Source organism: Typha latifolia, chromosome 4 (assembly GCF_019914945.1).
Source record: "Typha latifolia isolate L0001 chromosome 4, TyphaL0001v2, whole genome shotgun sequence".
Taxonomy (NCBI): Eukaryota; Viridiplantae; Streptophyta; class Magnoliopsida; order Poales; family Typhaceae; genus Typha; species Typha latifolia.
The window spans coordinates 7,415,996-7,434,200 of record NC_133089.1 but is presented as its reverse complement, the minus strand read 5'-3'; the positions used below and the strand labels follow the sequence as shown (position 1 = coordinate 7,434,200).

Below are 18,205 nucleotides of genomic sequence, written 5' to 3'. Positions count from 1 at the left end.
AATAAAATATTATAAAAATTAAATTAAAAAAAATCTGAAAAAGAGAGAAGGAAAAGTAAGAGAATTTTTTTTATTATTATTTCTTAGTTTGGGTGAAATTAGTGCATAAAGTAGTTTCAAAAAAACAAAAAAAGAACACTCTTCCAATGCTCTTTTGATTTCGGTGTATTCATCTCTATTGGTTCAGCTTGCATAAACCAGCTTATCAGGGTTCTTATCGTTTTCCATATAAAAACCCCCTCTAAATATATTCTTATTTATATATAATATACTTCTAAATCATACATTATTTGAATGATTTGAGATAACTATCTTTACATAAATATAAATATAAATAAAATTATAAAGATGCACTCAACTTAATCAGTTGAAACCAATTCGACTCCACCCATTCTATTATATATTATATAGATATAATTTAACTAGAGCTACACCTTCCTAATCTGTAAACTAATAAAAATAAATAAATATAGTGTTTTTGGCAAATAGAGATTTCCATAGGGCTTTTACAATTTAATTGCATTTGATTTTTTTAATTTGTAATAATGGCTACTAGTATACACCACATATATAAATTGTCAGTGAATTATAACAAAATGTGAATCAGCTATAGAAAATATTTGCAGTTAGTTTTATATGCTAAATTAAAAAATCAAATACAATTAAATTATAAAAGCCCCAATTGTTGTAGTATTGAATCTGGTTTTAAACTCCGATCAAACTAAAAACAATGAAGTAGACATACTAAATACATTCTAATTTCCAATAGTATAATATAAAGAATTTACATACCAGTATATGGCATTGTCTTTTAACAATAAATGGTCATAGTTACTAAGATAACCAAGAACATCACTCATGACTTCTTTTTTTTTCTAATCCCTACTTTGATATTCCACCATCCTCAACCTCTCCTCATGTACTTTTTTTCAACAATACATAATCCCAACTACTTGCGCTGAACACAATAGATTATTCCTATCCTTTCGAATCCCTCTTCAATCATCGTATGCGCCTCTTCTACTTCAAAAAAATAAATTTAAAAAATTCAAAATAAAATACATATTACCTCAGTAAATCAAGTCACTGAATTATAGTTATACAAAAAATTTTGAGACATGTCACCAATTCAGAGAAAAATTAAATATTACCTTGGTAAATGATGTACCATAAGAAATATACAATATAAACTACTCTATTCCCATCTTTGAAAAAATAGAATGCATCACATTCCTAACATGCTACAAATATTTATGAACCTGAAAACAAGACCACCTTATCATATAATTTGTAAATATCTAGTTCCATAACTTAAGGCATTGTCTTTTAGCAATAAATAGACATAACTACCAGGTAATCAAGCTCATCGATCATGATTTTGTTTTTTAATCCCTACTTTAATATCTTCAACATCTTTCAACCCCTTCTCTTCAGTGTCCATATGTACTTTTCTTATCATATTATTTGTAAAACTCTGATTCCATAATATAAGGCATTACCTTTCAGCAATAAATAATCACAACTACTAGGTAATCAAGCTCATTAGTCATAGTTTTATTTTCTTATCCCTACTTTAATATCTCCTCCATCCTTCAACCCCTCTTCAGTTTTTATATGTACTTCTTTTCTTTCAGCATACATAATCTCAATTACTTGCATAATCAAACTCAATCGGTCATCCCATTATTTCTAATCCCTATTTTACTCTCTCCATCATTTAGCCCCTCCTCTTCAGTCCTCATAAGTGTTTTTCTTTTCTTTAAGCAATACATAATCCCGACTACCTACATAATTGAACACAATTAATTATAAGGTATGTGAAGTCCCGGTAAGTCAACTCACTGAATTATGGTTATAAATAAAATATTAGGATGTCACCATTAATTAATTCAGAGAAATATATTACATATTAACTTATTAAATGATATACCATAATCCATATGAAATATATAATGTAGACTAATCAAATCTAATAGGAGTAGAACAGAAAACAATATAAAAGATTGCATGTATGTAATAATACACAAAAGAGAATAATGCATTTGCATGCTATATAGTAGTGTGAAAAAAAATGCGGATCGACAAAACTGTACTAAATTTTCTGAAGTATCAGCTTTTCTCTTGAGCTTCACTAGAATGATGCATTAACTCTTCTTGTCGATGTGGAAATACCATGTCAGGAACCTCTTCAATGCTTCCAACAGGCTAAGAACATAACAGACAAAATATGAACGCCATTGCAACAAAGCTTCCAGAAAGTATCGTGTCAATGATATCAAGCAAATGAAATCCATAGATACACAATCACCTGGCAGAACTCTACAAGACACCATAACAGAAAGTTGACAATCATGACCAGGCAAAAGATTTTGCCTGCCCAAGCTCCGCATGAGAGGTACCTATAATGCAAATGGAAAAAGAACGATGCATCACCATGTTGGGTTTGATGTCAACACACAATAGGTGCAGGAGCTCTAACATTACCCATAAGATTTTCTATTATGATAATAGTAATATTATACTCATTATCCCACAAGGAAGATAAGTTCAAGAGTTCAGTAGTTAATGGCGAAGCTGCCAAGGCGGTGGCAGCACATAGGCCACCTCCCATACATACATAAGATGCTGTTCAAAAAAGCAGACCGGTCAGATATTTGGGCCTTGGGCGGCCCACATAGGAAAGGTAAGAGCATAGTCAAGTTTGGATGCTTTTGCGGATTGGCTAGGTGTCTCCATATGACAGATTCCAAAGGCGAGTTAGTGGGTGATATATTAAAAGAGGGAAAGAAAAACTTAAATTTTCAAATTCAGCTTTTCTCAAAGCTCACGTGGGTACCATGTGCGGCAAAATATAGGGTTAATTACGCTAACATCCCATGTACTACACCCGATTTTTATATAGATCCTCAAAACGTTTTTAGGTTACAATGTCACCACCCCTAAACTTTAAAAAAAAAATTCAATGTTATACATCTATTAGCGCATCGTCACATAAATTAGGAGTCAGCTTATGTGTCAGTCATTTTAGATGTGAAATAAACTTAATACCCTTATTGGAGGGAAGATAACTTAATTTTATTTTGGTCCAACAATAATGGATGAATATACCCTCTTTCTTCCTCCCTTCCCATTCCCTCCTTCCTTATATTCTCTCCCTTCCCGATGATGCTACTGCCCACAGCGCCAACGAGGTACACGGCGAGGGTCTCCACTATGCCAAGATCTCCCTCCTTTCTCCTGCCCTGCCTTCTCCACACACCTTGATTTCACCATCGGCCTCCTCAATGCCTACAACCCGTCTCAACGACAATCGAGGGATTCAAATCGATTACGAGTCCTCTGTCTCCACTATGTACTCCATGAGATCCAAGGCCTTGTAGTGGAGAGCTCGCCGGAGACAGTGGTGTTGTAGTGGACCTTGATCTTGAACTTAGCCGTGCAGGGACCACTTCAAATTTCCTGTCCTCGTCGATGCTGAATTCCTTGACACCCGACAAGCTCAACTTGACCAAATCGTGGCCCCTCCCCGAAGACGCTACCACCCGCGGGCCCACGACGAGGCCCATCGCCCCCACGAGCGAGGGCGCTGGTAGGTCTCCACCGCGACAGAATTTCTTTGGAGGGAGCAGCACGAGGGCTGCGCCGCATGGGATGGGGAGGCAGCAGCAAGCTCGCTATCGTTGCCCTCCTGCTCATGCGTCGCCGCCACTGTCCCTAGAGAAGATCTCATCCATCGCGGTGGGTGCTTATGTTGTCGACAGTGAGGCAAGGGAAGAGAAGGTGGGGAGATAGCAACGAATAGTGGGTTTGAGATAAGGAATGCCAGTGGGGTAGTTTATTTCAAAAACTTGTATAAGTTAGTTGAGGGTATTTAGGTAATTTTATAAATTAATTTCTTTTTGCTAACTAAATTGATGACCAAAAAGAACTTGTTATGGGTATAATTGGTTATTACGAGTTTTTCGTCACCGCCGTTACCTATTTCACTTTGCCCCAAAGTTATAACGTAATATTATAACCTAAAAGAGTTTAGAGGGTCTCCGTAAAAATTAGGTATAGTACAGAAAGTGTTAGTGTAATTAACTCCAAAATAAATCTTAAACTCGCATGCCACATACAGGAACGACAATTATCATCTCGCTACATCTTTTGTCTCTACCACCTTACCGAATCTCCTCTGTCCTACCACCTTCTCTCCCCTATCCCGTCAATCATTGTCATGTATAATATTTTAATATATATTTAACATTGCATATAATACTATAACATATTTTATTGCAACACAGCACATGTGCCTTCATACCTCTTAGGCACTATGCTATTTTGCTTGACGACCCACATGCTGTGGGCACATTTCGAAATATTAACCAATATCTAACACAAAGTTTATTAAAGGAAACCATATTAAAATACAACCTGTCGAGAGAAAAAAATTATCTAATTCTTCGAGACTTGTACATGGAAGAATCTCTAGGAGAGGTAATAAAAGGTATTGCATAGGGTTCACCTCATGGGGGAGATAGCATTAGTTTTGGTTAGTTTCAATTTTTGACCCCCATAAAAGAAGAATATTTTAGATCGAAATATAATGATTATTGTGATCCAAGAGAAACGTTAAAACCAAATATCTTAATAATTTGGGCCTTAACCAATGAGTTTTGGCTTTAGCATTCACTAAGTTTCGGCTATTACTCTTCCGTCTTGGGTGAAACTTCAAACCTTTGAAGGCTTTCCTCATGATGGAGATGCAGCCGTGAAGGCTCATGATAGAGATGTGACCATGACGGCTCATGATAGAGATGTGACCATGAAAGCTCGGGATGGAATTGTAGTCATAGATGCTCATGATAGATGAAAAGAGGCTCTCGGTTCATGTGAAGACTTGCATGAGTGCAGAGGGAGTGGGAGCATGGTGTGTCTTTTTTTTTCATAGTCTACTCTAATACGTGTTCACATGGATAGGGCAGAAACTGGTTGACTGGCCCATCCTCTGGAGAAGTGTTTCTAATAAGAGATTCTTATTTGGAGAATTTGGTTTTTGTAGAAATTGTGTGAATGCATCAGATATTTAGATGTATTCTAGGTTTGGTTTCTAGTGACTGTTTTTCCTTAAAGAAGGTTTCACATGTAAATCTTGTCTCTTTATTTTGTTTTTCATCTCTTCTAAGGTTTTGGACTCATGCAATATTCAGCTATGCACAAAACAGAAAAGAAGGACGTACAACTTACTAGATCCATCAATGACAAGAGGAATAGGTGTCAATAATTGTTTCACGGAAATGGACTTCATAGGAACTCAAGAAGATTTGCAAAAAGGTGCACTCAGAATACACTCACCGTGGTAGGCGTTCTAGCAGATTCTTATTGGAGGACAGCAATGCACGATCATACACGATCTCTGTTCTTTTAGCTACATCATGCCAGCTGTAGAAGCTTTTCATCTAATATAGATTGTTGAAAAAGAGGTCTATATTATCACAACTAGATGTAAAGGTAATAATGATTTCACAAACTTTTCAAGAAAAAGTTGTTAGGGCCAAAGTTAAATGGATACTAAATGGAGTTCTCAATATGTGAGGACAGAAGACTTACACGTTGGTGCATCATTTGTGGATCTATGTAAGGAAGCATGTCAATCGCTCTTCTAATAGCTTGTACCATATCATCTGGAGTTGGTTCTGCAAGTACTACCATGTCATCTGGTAGAACCTACCAAACAAAACAGTAAATCATATATTAAGTAGAACTCCACCCAATTTACTTTAAGAAAGAATTCAGCATTTGCTGAAATTGTACTAGAGATGAAAAGTTCCAAATTGCATGCCTCCGGGACACCTCCCACTCTTGTGCTTACAGTCAGCAATCCACAACTGGCAGCTTCCAAAATGGCTATGCAGAAGGCTTCTGTCAGAGAACTACAATGATAAACACTTGTCAAATGCACAGCTTTTTGTGAAGAAATTAAAAGTCATACAAGAGGAGCTTGATACCAAGAAATTCTAATCTGTGAGAATACTATGTCAAATATGGGAAAAGAATGAGGAAAGTTCCTGAACATCTGTTTATGTAAACACCTAACCAAGTTGAAGTGAACATATGCATGAAACACAATCCAACTTAGAGAGATGATAACCTAGGTACACCAACAACAAGAAAGCACAAGTAAGCGACCAGGATAGTAGATGAATGACTTTTATCTCCAGGAATAGTGAGAAAAGTTAAAACCTAGAAACCAGGAGAACCGACAAATTAGTACATTATTTTGCAAGAATGTGTGAAAGCAATAAAGATGGTTTGTATTCTGGCAGCATCTAAGCATGTGGTTTTGTTAGACTCAGGACCCTATAATGGGCCAGATATCTTATAAATCTTTGTATCTACCACACCACTTCCACTAGGACACAAGCAGATTATATCCAGGGAGTGGATCATAGTGAAATTTATAATGGAATGAAGTCTGCGAGGAAGCAGGAGATGAAAAAAAAATTCAGAAAAAACCCCATTCATTCAAAGGAAAGTTTACATGCAACCACATATACAAGAACCTGAAGAGAACAGATAAATAAACTAGGATATAACTCGGTGTATTTTAAAGCCAAAATTCCCACCCTCACTGTGACATCTTTCTAAGCACTTCCCGGACATTCTATGAAGAATTTGTTTATTGTCTCCCATACTTCAGAGCTTCATGCTGACATGGGGCTGCCCTACAAAAGAGCATCAAGAATAACAAAAGGGCACTAGCTTGTTCTTCACTCTACCTCCAACTCATACTTGACCAGAATCTCTTCATGACTTCACAAAATACTGAGCTTTATCCTTTGATGAGAAGAAGAGTTCATGAGCAAAATATTTGAGCACTCACGACTTCTTCTGAAATCTAAAGCTAAGAAAGGTGTGCCTCTAATAGGAACCGAAGTCTAATTACTCCATTCCAGTCTACGTATTATGGAGGTAACATCCAGCAATTACCGGAGAAGCAGAGGAGGCAGAAGCAGATAGGGTCCGTTAGTGATTATCAGAACAACTTCGAGACATTGGCCTCGAGAGTCTCTAGATGGCCGGAGTTGGCGATAATGGGTTGCTTAATCAGAGAGCTTTGGGAGGAGATACAACTAGAAGTGAAACCTTTCAAGCCTCAAATGATAGCTCCATAGACTTAGCATGGATGCACAAGGATCGACTTACATGGAGGAGGCAGATACAAGGTCAACCGCAGCTTCTACCCATGCCAATCGCGAGGCTGAGTCCGACGCTAGTCGTCGACAACAAGACCTCGAGGTTAACGCCAACAGGGGCTTGGTTGGTAGGCGTTTTACAACCTACAATTCCGCCAAATAATAATTTTCAATGTTTGACTTATGAGCAATGGATGTGGACTACCAAACCACTCTAAAAGATACGACAGAACCATCAAAGATTGCCTTGCATGTCTTATCCAAGTGTGTGATGCCACGTACCTTATAGATTATAGGCAAGTTTCTGAAACTAGTTATCGGGATCGGTTGTTTGAAAAATAATACGTATCGGCTATATCGACTGTATTGACTGTCCGTATCGAATTAGATTATTTTTTACTTACATTATATTCTTAAGGGTCAATGACTACAAAATTTGAGAATAATTGCCTTTAACTATGAAAATTTCACAATAGAATTCGAAATGGCGAGTAAGAAGTATCGGTTGCAAGAGGATGTAGAGGCATGCTTTTGGATAGGGCAAATGAACTTGGTGCAATAGATGATGAGTCATAAAGCAAGGTCATTTGTTATGATGAGGAAGGAAACTACACCCGAGCTGCCAACAACTATGCAAAACCTATGAAATCGGGGTCAGATGATTCAGATATTCAATGATCGAATCGGACGATACGTCCAATATGTATCGGTTTTTCCAACAACTAATACTAATACCAATATTCAAATCTTGCTGTAAAGCAATATCAAAAACCTGCCTCAACCAAGTGAGAAACATTTTGGTCCCACAATGAAGGTGTGAAGAGCAGAATAAAAAGGATTGAAAATGTAAAAATGAAACTTAGGGCTCCAAAACTAAAAATGCTCATTTAACCGCTGTATTACTAGCCTAATGCCAATATACTAGTATTATTCTTTATATTAGATTTCTACATCGCAAAAGTTTCCAAAAATTTCATTCTGGCTCTATGTTTTAGAGCTCTCAAATGCAAAAACAACATTCCTCTATGTTCATCTTTTCTAGAAAGAAGCTAAAGAACAGATGTATGTGTGTCGAAGGAAGACACCTCCTGAAGAAGAAAAAGAAGAAAAAGATGAAAAAGGAAAACAAACAAAAGGTGATAGCATTGTACAGAATTCACTAGAACAACCCTCTACTCTTTTATTAGGAATGAATGAATGATACATAGCCCTGCTGGCACCATCCCCCAAAATTTGTCTAATGAGCACATGAGCTGGTTGCCTATTTTTTATTTTGCAGATCAAATCGAGCAAAATCATCAAAATTACACCCAAACAAACACTGATACACTCCCTTCCATCGTGCACATATGACACAAGAGAAGAGACTACATCTCCTTGCTACAAAACACAGCATCAAATTGGAATACTATGAATGATACAAAAACTTCATGTATCCAATGGTTAACAGATAAGCCTCAGCATTTTTGCACAATATCCAAGAACAGATAAATATGCAGAAGCAGAAGCTAAGTACCCAACAAGAAGAAACATACTCGGACAACACAGCTACAGCTTGTATTTCAAGGTATTATGGACAGCATTACTCTGCTCAATGAAGAGAAGTCACAAGGATAAGATATAGAAATGATACCTATTTAAAAATATATGACCAGATATCAGAACTGATCGTACTTTAGCATGTGGCACAGCACCTAACATGTCAACTCTATCCTGAAGAGAGAACTTTTCCCTCATCTCCTCGAGTCGCACACGTTTCGGTCCATCTCCTCCAATAATAAAACGGACCTTCGCAAAGAAAACCATCAGTTGAAGGAAGTCCCTTTGTCTGCCTAGATTACTCCTATGAAGTTGCACATTGAAGGATGTAATACGAATAATAAAATAAGATAAGTTCAAAACAGAAAATAAAATTTTACGTAGATCAACATTAAGCAAAGGATACCTATCAAGTTAGGACTCTTCATTCTATCAAGTTGACAATATGACCTATTGCATGAGGCTCCTGCCAATGCAGGGTATGGGAGAGTAAGATATTCACAGCCATAACCCCATTGCTGGAGAGTTTTTGAACCCAAAACCACAAGCTGCACAGTTGCTACCCTGCTATCATCTAAGCAACTCCCTCTAAGTTCACTGATAGAACAAAATACTCTCTTATTACTCCATATTCCCCTTCATATTTCCAACTTAGTGTCATCTAATACAGAAAGTAATAGCTAGATATCATCATCACTTACATTTGGGAATAGATGGCATACTTTTGGAATGACTTCAACAAGAAGATCCGCACCCTTCCGATATACCAGTCTACTTATCACAACAATAACAACTTCATCACACATAAGGTGATTAGAAGAAGGCCTAAACATAGTAGTATCCACAGCATTAGGTATTACAAAGACTTTCTCTGATGGTATTCCAGATCGTAGGACAGTGTTCTCCTTACTTGTGTGAGAGACACATATAGCCTGATCTATATCAGCCAGGGTAAATTGGAGCACTTTATTCATGTGAATACTTCCAACATCAGCAAAACCATATAGTGAATGATCTGTAAAAACAACTTTGTATCCCATGGTCCTGGCATGCATTAAGGCCTCATGACAGAGTGTTGAAAAAGCTTGATGTCCATGCACAACAGATATCTTCTCACGAACAAGAATGGTTCTTATAATTGGAAATGTTAAATATAAAGTTGGTAAAGTATTCTGCATGAGGAATGGTCTCCAGGGCACATAATAAACTTTCAAACCACCAGTCAAATACCGTATTCCAGAGCGCTTTCCATATGCATGTGTCATGACCACAACCTGAGGAACCAATACATGAATCCCAGCAAAAGTTAAAGAATTCAAAACTAAAATAGTAGTCATGCTGTCAATTTTTCTGCTCACTAACATGTCAAGTGTTTAACTTAAACTAATTGTTCTTCAACTAAGACATAGGAGAGAAAAGATGCAAAAAATGTCAAAATTTTGCTCCGTATTTTCATAGTAATGAAAAAGAGAGAATATAAGGTTACTTATCCTCTCTATTGTTAACACCACATTATCTGCTTCTCTTTTTCTTAAGTGGAGAAAAGACGTTTCTTAAAGTAGGCTGTTGCAGAAACTACCCATCAAGTGTGTTTCCAGATTAAATAATTGAGAAGTACTTTCTCACTAATTCAGCTAGAGATAGCTAAGCATTGTTAACTCATGTTCCTTTTCAATCCCTTCGTAGTACTTCAAAGACGAAAAATAGAGAAAGAGATGGATTCAACGAGAAATGGGATCTGCTACTGATGAAGTTTCTATGATGATTTGAGCTCTTAACTCACAAGCTAGAGGAATTATTTCTTACATATGTTGCTGTCTAAAAAATTTGAAAAAAAGAGCACGAGAAGTGAATTGCAATTTTTCATTAAATAACAAAACTTAAAAGAAAACCTTATGCCCAAGCTTAAGTAAGCATTGTGATAGATAATAGATGTGGCTTTCCACACCCCCAAAATTTGGGTAGAAAAAATCAGACACCATCAAAATCCTATGTCTTCTTTGATGTGCTTCCATGTCATTCATAAACCAAAGATCCTACAAAAGCAAACAGTGATTTAATGAGACATAATACACCTAGAGTAAGAAATACTTTTACTCCTAAGAAACCATAAGAAACTATTACATGCAGAAATATCAGACTCGAGAATGCAATGTTTTAGTAAAAGGAAGGTCATCCTCTTGCCGCTAATCTTGTGAAAGGGATGGTAGTTAAGGATATTAAAATGAAGGTTCTAAGTATTGATTTCAGGATCAGCCATCCTGAAAAGTGATAATCGTATTGGTCATCATATCAACTCTTTCAACATTGGACTATCTTTTATAGTATAAAAATTTAAAAGTATTATAAAAATGTAGGAAAAAAACTAAAAAAACATAAGGAATAATAACCCATTTCCCGTCTCTCTACTCTCTCCCTTTCTCTCCAACAGCCTTCTCTTTCTCTCGGCTATTATAGCAGCAAAGATAGGGCCGCTACAGCAGCAAGAAAAATGGAGAGAAGGGGAGAGGGGAGGGGAAGGGGAAGGGGAGGGATGAGAGGGGAAAAGGCAAAGATTATAAAGGAAAAAGAAAGCCCTAACCAAGGAGGAGAGAGAGACCACTTCACCTCGCCGAATAACTACTCATCGGAAAATTACTTATTAAAAAATAAAACTTAGGCAGGCATATGTATCTAAACCCTAGTCAATAATTCCAACTCTTTACTTAAGTAAATATACGGAATAAATATCAAAGTGCAAAGTAAGAATGAATACCAAGATTTTTACCTAAAAAGAAAACCCCAAACGAAAAAAAAATCACGAATTCAAACTCGGATCAAAACTAATCACTAAATTTGTAACAGTTACAAGACTGACTTACAAAACAGCCTATCGATCCCCATAACTCTGTTTCACTTAGCCTTACTCACTAGAACCTACGATTCACCGCTTCCCGTGCCAAACCTCAATGACCTTCAAGGTTGATCCTTCCGTCTTAGTGACCATCGAGACGTAATTCTTCCGGATCAAATATAGATGCATTGAGATGAGTACGATTCGTTCCGTTTAAAGCAGAAAAGTGTTCTCCAATCTAATACTCGATGGCCATCCTCTTAAGGTTAGATTAAAATACTTTATATACTTCTTAAAGATAAGATAAGTATCGTTTTAGAGATAAGATAAAGGGATTTTTACAAATCACACCCTATATTTTACTTATTTTGTGATTCGCACCCCGTCTTTGGGGATTTTATAACGCGGCCTCTTATTTTTTCTATAATGTTTATTTAACACCCTAACGTTACTTTAGCTAACTGACATTAACCATATTATATAGTTTATGTGACTCTAGTTCAAAGATTACTAAAATACCCTTAAAAGTTCCTGACCTAACCTAAATTCCCACAAAATCCTTCTTCCCCAAACTAAACCCTAACCCCACAAAATCTAAATCATCTTATCTATAACTAAACCCTACATCACAAAATTATATCAAAACTCACAACCCACAAGAATCCCCTAAAATCTCTACCACGTACAAGCCTTAGAAGCTTTCTCCAACTTTACTTATTTTTCTCTATCTCTTCAACTCAAACCATTTTTTCTCCATCTTTCCCAAAATTTTCTTCATCTCCCTCTCCATCTTTGAGGTCGCAAACAACAAAATTAGCTTGGCATTTGGGGAGCTCTAAAATTTCCATGGCTTAGAGTTTGGAAGCTCTAAGATTGGCTTGACATTTAGGTGATGTTCTCCATAATTTGAAAAAAAGCAACAAGTATGGATGTTCAAGTTATGAATAAAATTAAAAATAAGTACGAGGATAATTTAGAAATATTATAAATTACATAGTGGATTATAATAGAATATTCTCTTTCTGGTATCATTCAGTTTGATTATGGTTAGGTTAAGTTAACTCGGGGTGTTAAATGAATATTATAGGAAAAATGAGGGGTCGCATTATAAAATCCCCAAAGACGGGGTGCGAATCATAAAATAGGCAAAATATAGGGTGTGATTTATAAAAATTCCTAAGATAAATATCTCCTAGAAATAAAATAAATATCCCTTAGATATAAGATAAATATCTCTTCAAAATTCTCCACGGATTCTCTTAGAGATAAGATAAATATCTCTTAGTGATAAAACTAAATGTCAGTCAAATCAGATCTCACATAACTCCAAAAATTGCAAATTACGCCAGTGCGTTCGAACGCGGCAGTTTGAACACATTGCGAATGGACAAATATAACCTTTATATATGTGAATGTCACCGCTGTATGTGTGAACGCCTGCAGGATGTGTTCGAACAGCCAAAATAAGTTCTTTGTATGTGTGAACGTGGTGTGAACAGTTAAATGCAGAGTGCCTTTTCGTATGTCTTTAGATAAAATTTCATATTTTTTTCAACCATCATGATTCCATTTAAGCACTTCAATAACGATTCCAAAATCATTTCGAATACTTTGACTTTAAAATTAATCTTCCACTTCAATATTTTTTATCAAATATTTTATAATTTGTACATACGCTCATACATAAAATCTAGACATATTACATAAATATAAATTATGTTTTGAAATACAATTTGCCAATTACATAAGTACAAATAAACCTAACACTTATCATCTCTTATCGTAATCAAATCAGGCGGAAGGGATGCATTAGGAGAGAGATAAGAGAAAGGTTGAGAGTAGGCATGAAAATGGATTGCAAATTGATCAAATAATGGTCAACCCACATCCGAATCCATATTTTCGCTCGAAGTATGGATGCGAATTCAAACATTAAACAAGTAGCATAATTTCAAACCTTATCTTTACTAACAAATACATATATAAATCAATTAGTATATTAAAAGGATATTGTTACAGATCAAATATGGACCAAATTTTAAATAGATACAGATATAGATCAAAAACAAATTGGATCTTAAATGAATTTATATATAAATTAGATATTAATCAAAATGAAAGAGACATGATATACTAATGTTTTGAAAGGTGGCCCCAGACGGTGGGCGGTCACTCGACCGCCTAATGCCAACGCGGAAGGCGGGTGACAAGGCAAGTGACAAGGCGGTCTAGCATTTTTATATTAAAAAAATAAAAAATATATATATAATATATTTATAATTTTTAATTACTAATTAGAAAACTAACAGTGCTAGCTTTCTTATCTACAATTAGCATTTAGCAAACTAATTAGCTCAATAATTATTCATTAATCAACTATCAGTCTATCACAGTGAATTAGTGAAACTGTGAAAAAAATCAAAAATTAAAGAAAACTAAAGAAGTAGAAAAGCAAAGCATTCCCTGCTTCTTTAGTTAATTAATCAAACCCATACGCTACTACAGTAAATCAGTAATTAAGTGTTAATTACTGTAGCAGTGAAGAAAATAGAAAGCAAAGAAAGTTGACGGTGAAAGGGAGAAAGAGAAGAAAGGGAAGAAGAAGAAAAATAAAAATCTCGGCGGCCACCGAGAGTGTGCAAGGAAAAGAGAAGATAAATACCTCAGTTCTGGGTTGCCACTCGGAGCTGTGAAAGGGAAGGCTGTGTTCGGTGAAAGGGAAGGCTATGCTCGGCTACTAGCTTGCCAGCGCCGATTTCCTGCTCGGAGCCTCGGCGAGATAGAGAAAGGGAGACCGGAGATGAGGAGGTCAATGGAGGTTGAGGGAGGTGATTCTTAGGCTTGGAGAGATCGAGAAAGAGGAGAGAGAACGATGGGGTTAGTTTTTTTAAACGGTTAATGGGTTAGCCTGAAGATCCGACCTGATATCGAATCAGATCCATCACTATTGGACTCTCCCGCAAAACAATTTAGTGGGCTGCTCGGCCCGCTACGCGCCTTGGTGGTCTGCCAAGGGAGGCTGCCTAGGCTGTTTGTAGGGCAGCCGACGTGCCACCCCACCATGACGGCCGCCTTGGCTGATTTTTAGAACACTGTGATATACTCTAAAAATGATGATCTTAAGCATGCTTCTTTCATAATATCAATATGACACAAAAATAAATAGTAGATAAGTTCTAAAATACATTCACTCAATATTTCAGCTAATAATTGACAAGATTGGTTGGCATATTACAAACATGTGCATCTTTAAAATTGTTTAGCACAGACTAACAAGTATGTCCAAGGTTAGCATTCTTACAACTTAAAGTAAAAGAAATTATGAAAAAGTAAAGTAAATGGAAAAAAAGAGATCAAAATTCCAAAGGATGGTCAAAAGTTAATATCTTGAATCCTAAAGCATTTGCACATCTCAGGTGCATGTGACAAGATTAAACTATGGTTTTCTCTCCAAAAATTTGACCAAAACAACAAAAACCTATGGTTATGAGTACTAAAAAGGAAAACATTTAATCAGGCAAATCTACCACAAATAGTAACTTTGACCATGTAAAGGAGTCTCCTTCTAAACTACAACTAAATTTCTTTAAATTAAAAGAGGCAATGATCAAGTTCCAACTTGAAATCCTGCATTATATGGATATCTGATTTAGAAACCAAGAATGCATAAGTAATTTGTCACTGCATCAGCACCTATTTGCAAACTTCTAAGTTTGCTTATTAAGAATAATAAAGAACTGTACTGTGCTTTCTAATCACACGTACAACAAGTTAAATGTGGTTTTCAACAACTAAGCACTAAACCAAGAGATCCAACTCCACATTTGGCAATCCAAAGTGCAAAATTGCACAAAGATCTCACCTTTCTTTGAAAATCAACGGAGTGAACCTCCGCCTTGTAACTGTAAATTACAATCTCCTTGAATGAGGACTTGAATGAGAGGGAGGCAACGACTAGGGAGGAGGGCAAGGAGAAGGAGACAAGAGTAGGAGGAATTAGGCGACAAGCGATAGGCGATGGGCGATAGATAGAAGTGAAAACGGATCGGATAGTAGTTAGCCCATATCCGACTCTATATTTTTGCTCCGGATACGGATTTAGATATAGATATTAGATGGATACCAAAATTTAAAACCATATCCTAACTAAACGGATACAGATCAAATATTAAACGGATACAAATATAAAATGGATATTTAAATATAAATTAGATATTGATTGAAACAAAAGGGACATGATAAAAATAATAGTCAATCAAATACCTTTTTAATATGCATGAAAACACCAATTAACATTTTGCTTCCCTTTCAAAAGAGCATGCTAATTAACTAAAGTTGCAGGTTAAAAATCATATAATATGCTAAAAGTAATACAATAAATACAAGAGGATTACGCAAGTGTGATACTAAAAGGAAATAAAGATCAATTGCAATTAAACAGAACTATGAAATAGAACAAAACACTAGAAAAATTGCAAGACCAACTTCTCTCAGCTTTATACATTCGTATCAAAACGAGAAGACATCATGGAAGCCCTCTTTGGCATCTTACTACCTTAGATACAAGAGAATAAATGTTAGGGTTGTGATTTATTTTAGCAAATAATTTTGAAATAAAATCTCTGAAGATCTCTGAAGTCAATAATTCTGAAATCAAATTAGGCAAGATTAACTACTCACTCAAATGAAGAGAAACTAGATGATGACAAAAGAAACACCAATAAGACCACATTGATGCTAACCCTAGTACTCAGAAGACCACTTGAACAATAACTAAGAGAGGAGGGGCAGATCGAAGTAAATGAATTAGTACCTGGAAATGATCGTCGGGGAGAAGGGAAGGCGATCGACTTCGGCAATCTGGCGGTGGGAGAAGAATAGGAGGACGGCGGAGAAGCCGAGGAGAAGAAGAGGAAGGCGATAGACTTCAAAGCCTCAACGGCACGATCATAGCAACATTCAACAGCCAAGGAGTTGACATCAACTCCAGCTTCCACCTAAAGCGCGACCAATCCATCAAGTGCAGATCGCCTCACCGACAGATAAAGATCAATCGCAATACCAAGAAACATTGAAGCAAGCTCTTACGACCTAAAATAGCGCTATTTTTTTCTCTACCAATGCTATAAACCGACAGATCAAGGATCCCAGATCGAACAACAAAGAACGGGCTCGTCGCAAGCGAAATCACGAGATTCGATCAAGAGACGGAGGAGATGGGTGGTTCGCGGAGGTGACGAAGGAAGCGGGCGATGGAGGGGGAGAAGATGGAATGGTGGTACTGCTAGTGGTCGGCGGCGATGGGAGAGGGAGGGGCGCAGGCGCTGGCGGTAGAGGGGATCGGCAAAGGGAGGGAGAAAGCGAAGAGGGAAATATCAAATAAGAGGAGACGGCAGGATTTGTGAAACGGTAAAATGATATTAATTTGTTTATATATAAGCGGGTTAACGGGTATCCGATCCGGATCCGACTAACTTATATAAAACAGCATCCGAATCAGGATCTCCACATTTTTCTGAACTTCTATCCGTATCTAGATCTAAATCTAGAACGGGTAACAAATTTACACATATCTGATTCAGATCGGGTAGTAGGTCAGGGCAAGATTAATTTGACCTATTTTCACCCTATCAACCGATGATGAAGGTGGAGAATGGAGGTGGATGGAGATATTATTTATGAATTCAAGTTAAATTAGATAAGTGAGTTTGATTGAAGCTCTGAGACGAGCCTAATGATAAAGGCCCGAGCGTTAGCTTGGCGAAATAAGTGACCTGGCTTGGCTGGCTTAGTTCAAAAAAAAATCTTAATATTTTTTTAATATGACACATCAGCTCACCTTTAACTAAAATCAAAACATTTTTATTTTCAATGGGCAGGTTAGATAAATCTTCTAGAATTCCATTCATATTCTATCTAGCAAAATTTAATGGGTGATTTGCACCAAAAAGCCCCTCAATTATTAAATTGGCAGCAATAGGTCCCCTAATTATCCAATTGCAATTTTGAACCATTTTAACCAATTCAGACTAATTTATCTTTTCTCTAACTCAACCAAACTTTTTAATCTAATCTATCTATTAAATCTTTAACGGCTCAAACCCTTTCCTTTTTCTTATTCTTTTAGTTATTTTTCTCCTCACACATCAAATTAGTTTTTCTCTCCTCACCATCAACCCTAACTTTCTCTTTCACGCATCGAGGTCGTCTTCCTCTTCATCTTCTTCATCTTCTTCCTCTGCTTCTTCTTCTTCCTCTCTACTTCCTTCTTTGTCCTTCTATTCTCACATATCAAACCCTAATGCACACATCGACCATAATATTTCACTTTAAAGTTGTTTGCATCAAAACCTAAAGCACACATCCAACTCTTTTTTGTTCAAATCTTGCTCTCTTCTTCTCTTCTTCACCATTTTCATTATTTTTGATTAATCTTATGACTCCTCGGTAAAGATATAAGACAAAGCCTGAGGTTATTTCAGGTAATTAGTGTTTTGATTATTATGAAATATTTATTCTCTATATTTCTGAATTATTTTGTTTATCATTGTTTCTTATGTTTAATTTTAATCATTTTAGTCAATTGCTATTTAATATCAATAATTCTGCAACTATATAAAGTAACCAGTTGTGCATTTTCATTAGTTCCTCTCAT

At 36.3% G+C, this 18,205-nt stretch overlaps 1 protein-coding gene across 11 annotated transcripts; it reads right to left on the bottom strand.

Moving 5' to 3' along the window:
* Window positions 1–742: 742 nt before the first annotated feature.
* On the bottom strand, window positions 743–16,944 carry LOC140787664 (phosphatidylinositol N-acetylglucosaminyltransferase subunit A). Of its 11 annotated transcripts, none has more exons than XM_073136714.1 (10): window positions 16,364–16,944; window positions 10,610–10,753; window positions 9,419–9,991; window positions 8,812–8,966; window positions 5,825–5,915; window positions 5,593–5,709; window positions 5,338–5,441; window positions 2,309–2,399; window positions 2,094–2,205; window positions 743–1,023 (listed from the first exon to the last, which is right to left on the bottom strand). In XM_073136714.1, exons 2-9 carry the CDS (start codon window positions 10,739–10,741, stop codon window positions 2,110–2,112), a joined length of 1,359 nt encoding a protein of 452 aa, XP_072992815.1. In that variant the 5' UTR covers window positions 10,742–10,753; window positions 16,364–16,944; the 3' UTR covers window positions 743–1,023; window positions 2,094–2,109. The 11 variants fall into 11 exon arrangements, 9 of the variants coding, with proteins under 9 accessions (XP_072992815.1, XP_072992814.1, XP_072992819.1 ...); XM_073136713.1 differs by having other exon boundaries at window positions 743–1,020; XR_012108876.1 differs by lacking the exon at window positions 5,338–5,441.
* Between the last annotated feature and the right edge of the window lie 1,261 nt (window positions 16,945–18,205).

Bases quoted from the DNA above. Each gene is read 5' to 3' on its own strand.
- LOC140787664 (XM_073136714.1), bottom strand. From the start codon at position 10,741: ATGAATGACATGGAAGCACATCAAAGAAGACATAGGATTTTGATGGTG. The intron at 9,992-10,609 runs GTTTTCTTTTAA...TTGGTTCCTCAG, and splicing joins TACTTAAGCTTGGGCATAAG to GTTGTGGTCATGACACATGC. The intron at 5,710-5,824 runs GCATGCAATTTG...TTTGTTTGGTAG, and splicing joins GAGTGGGAGGTGTCCCGGAG to GTTCTACCAGATGACATGGT.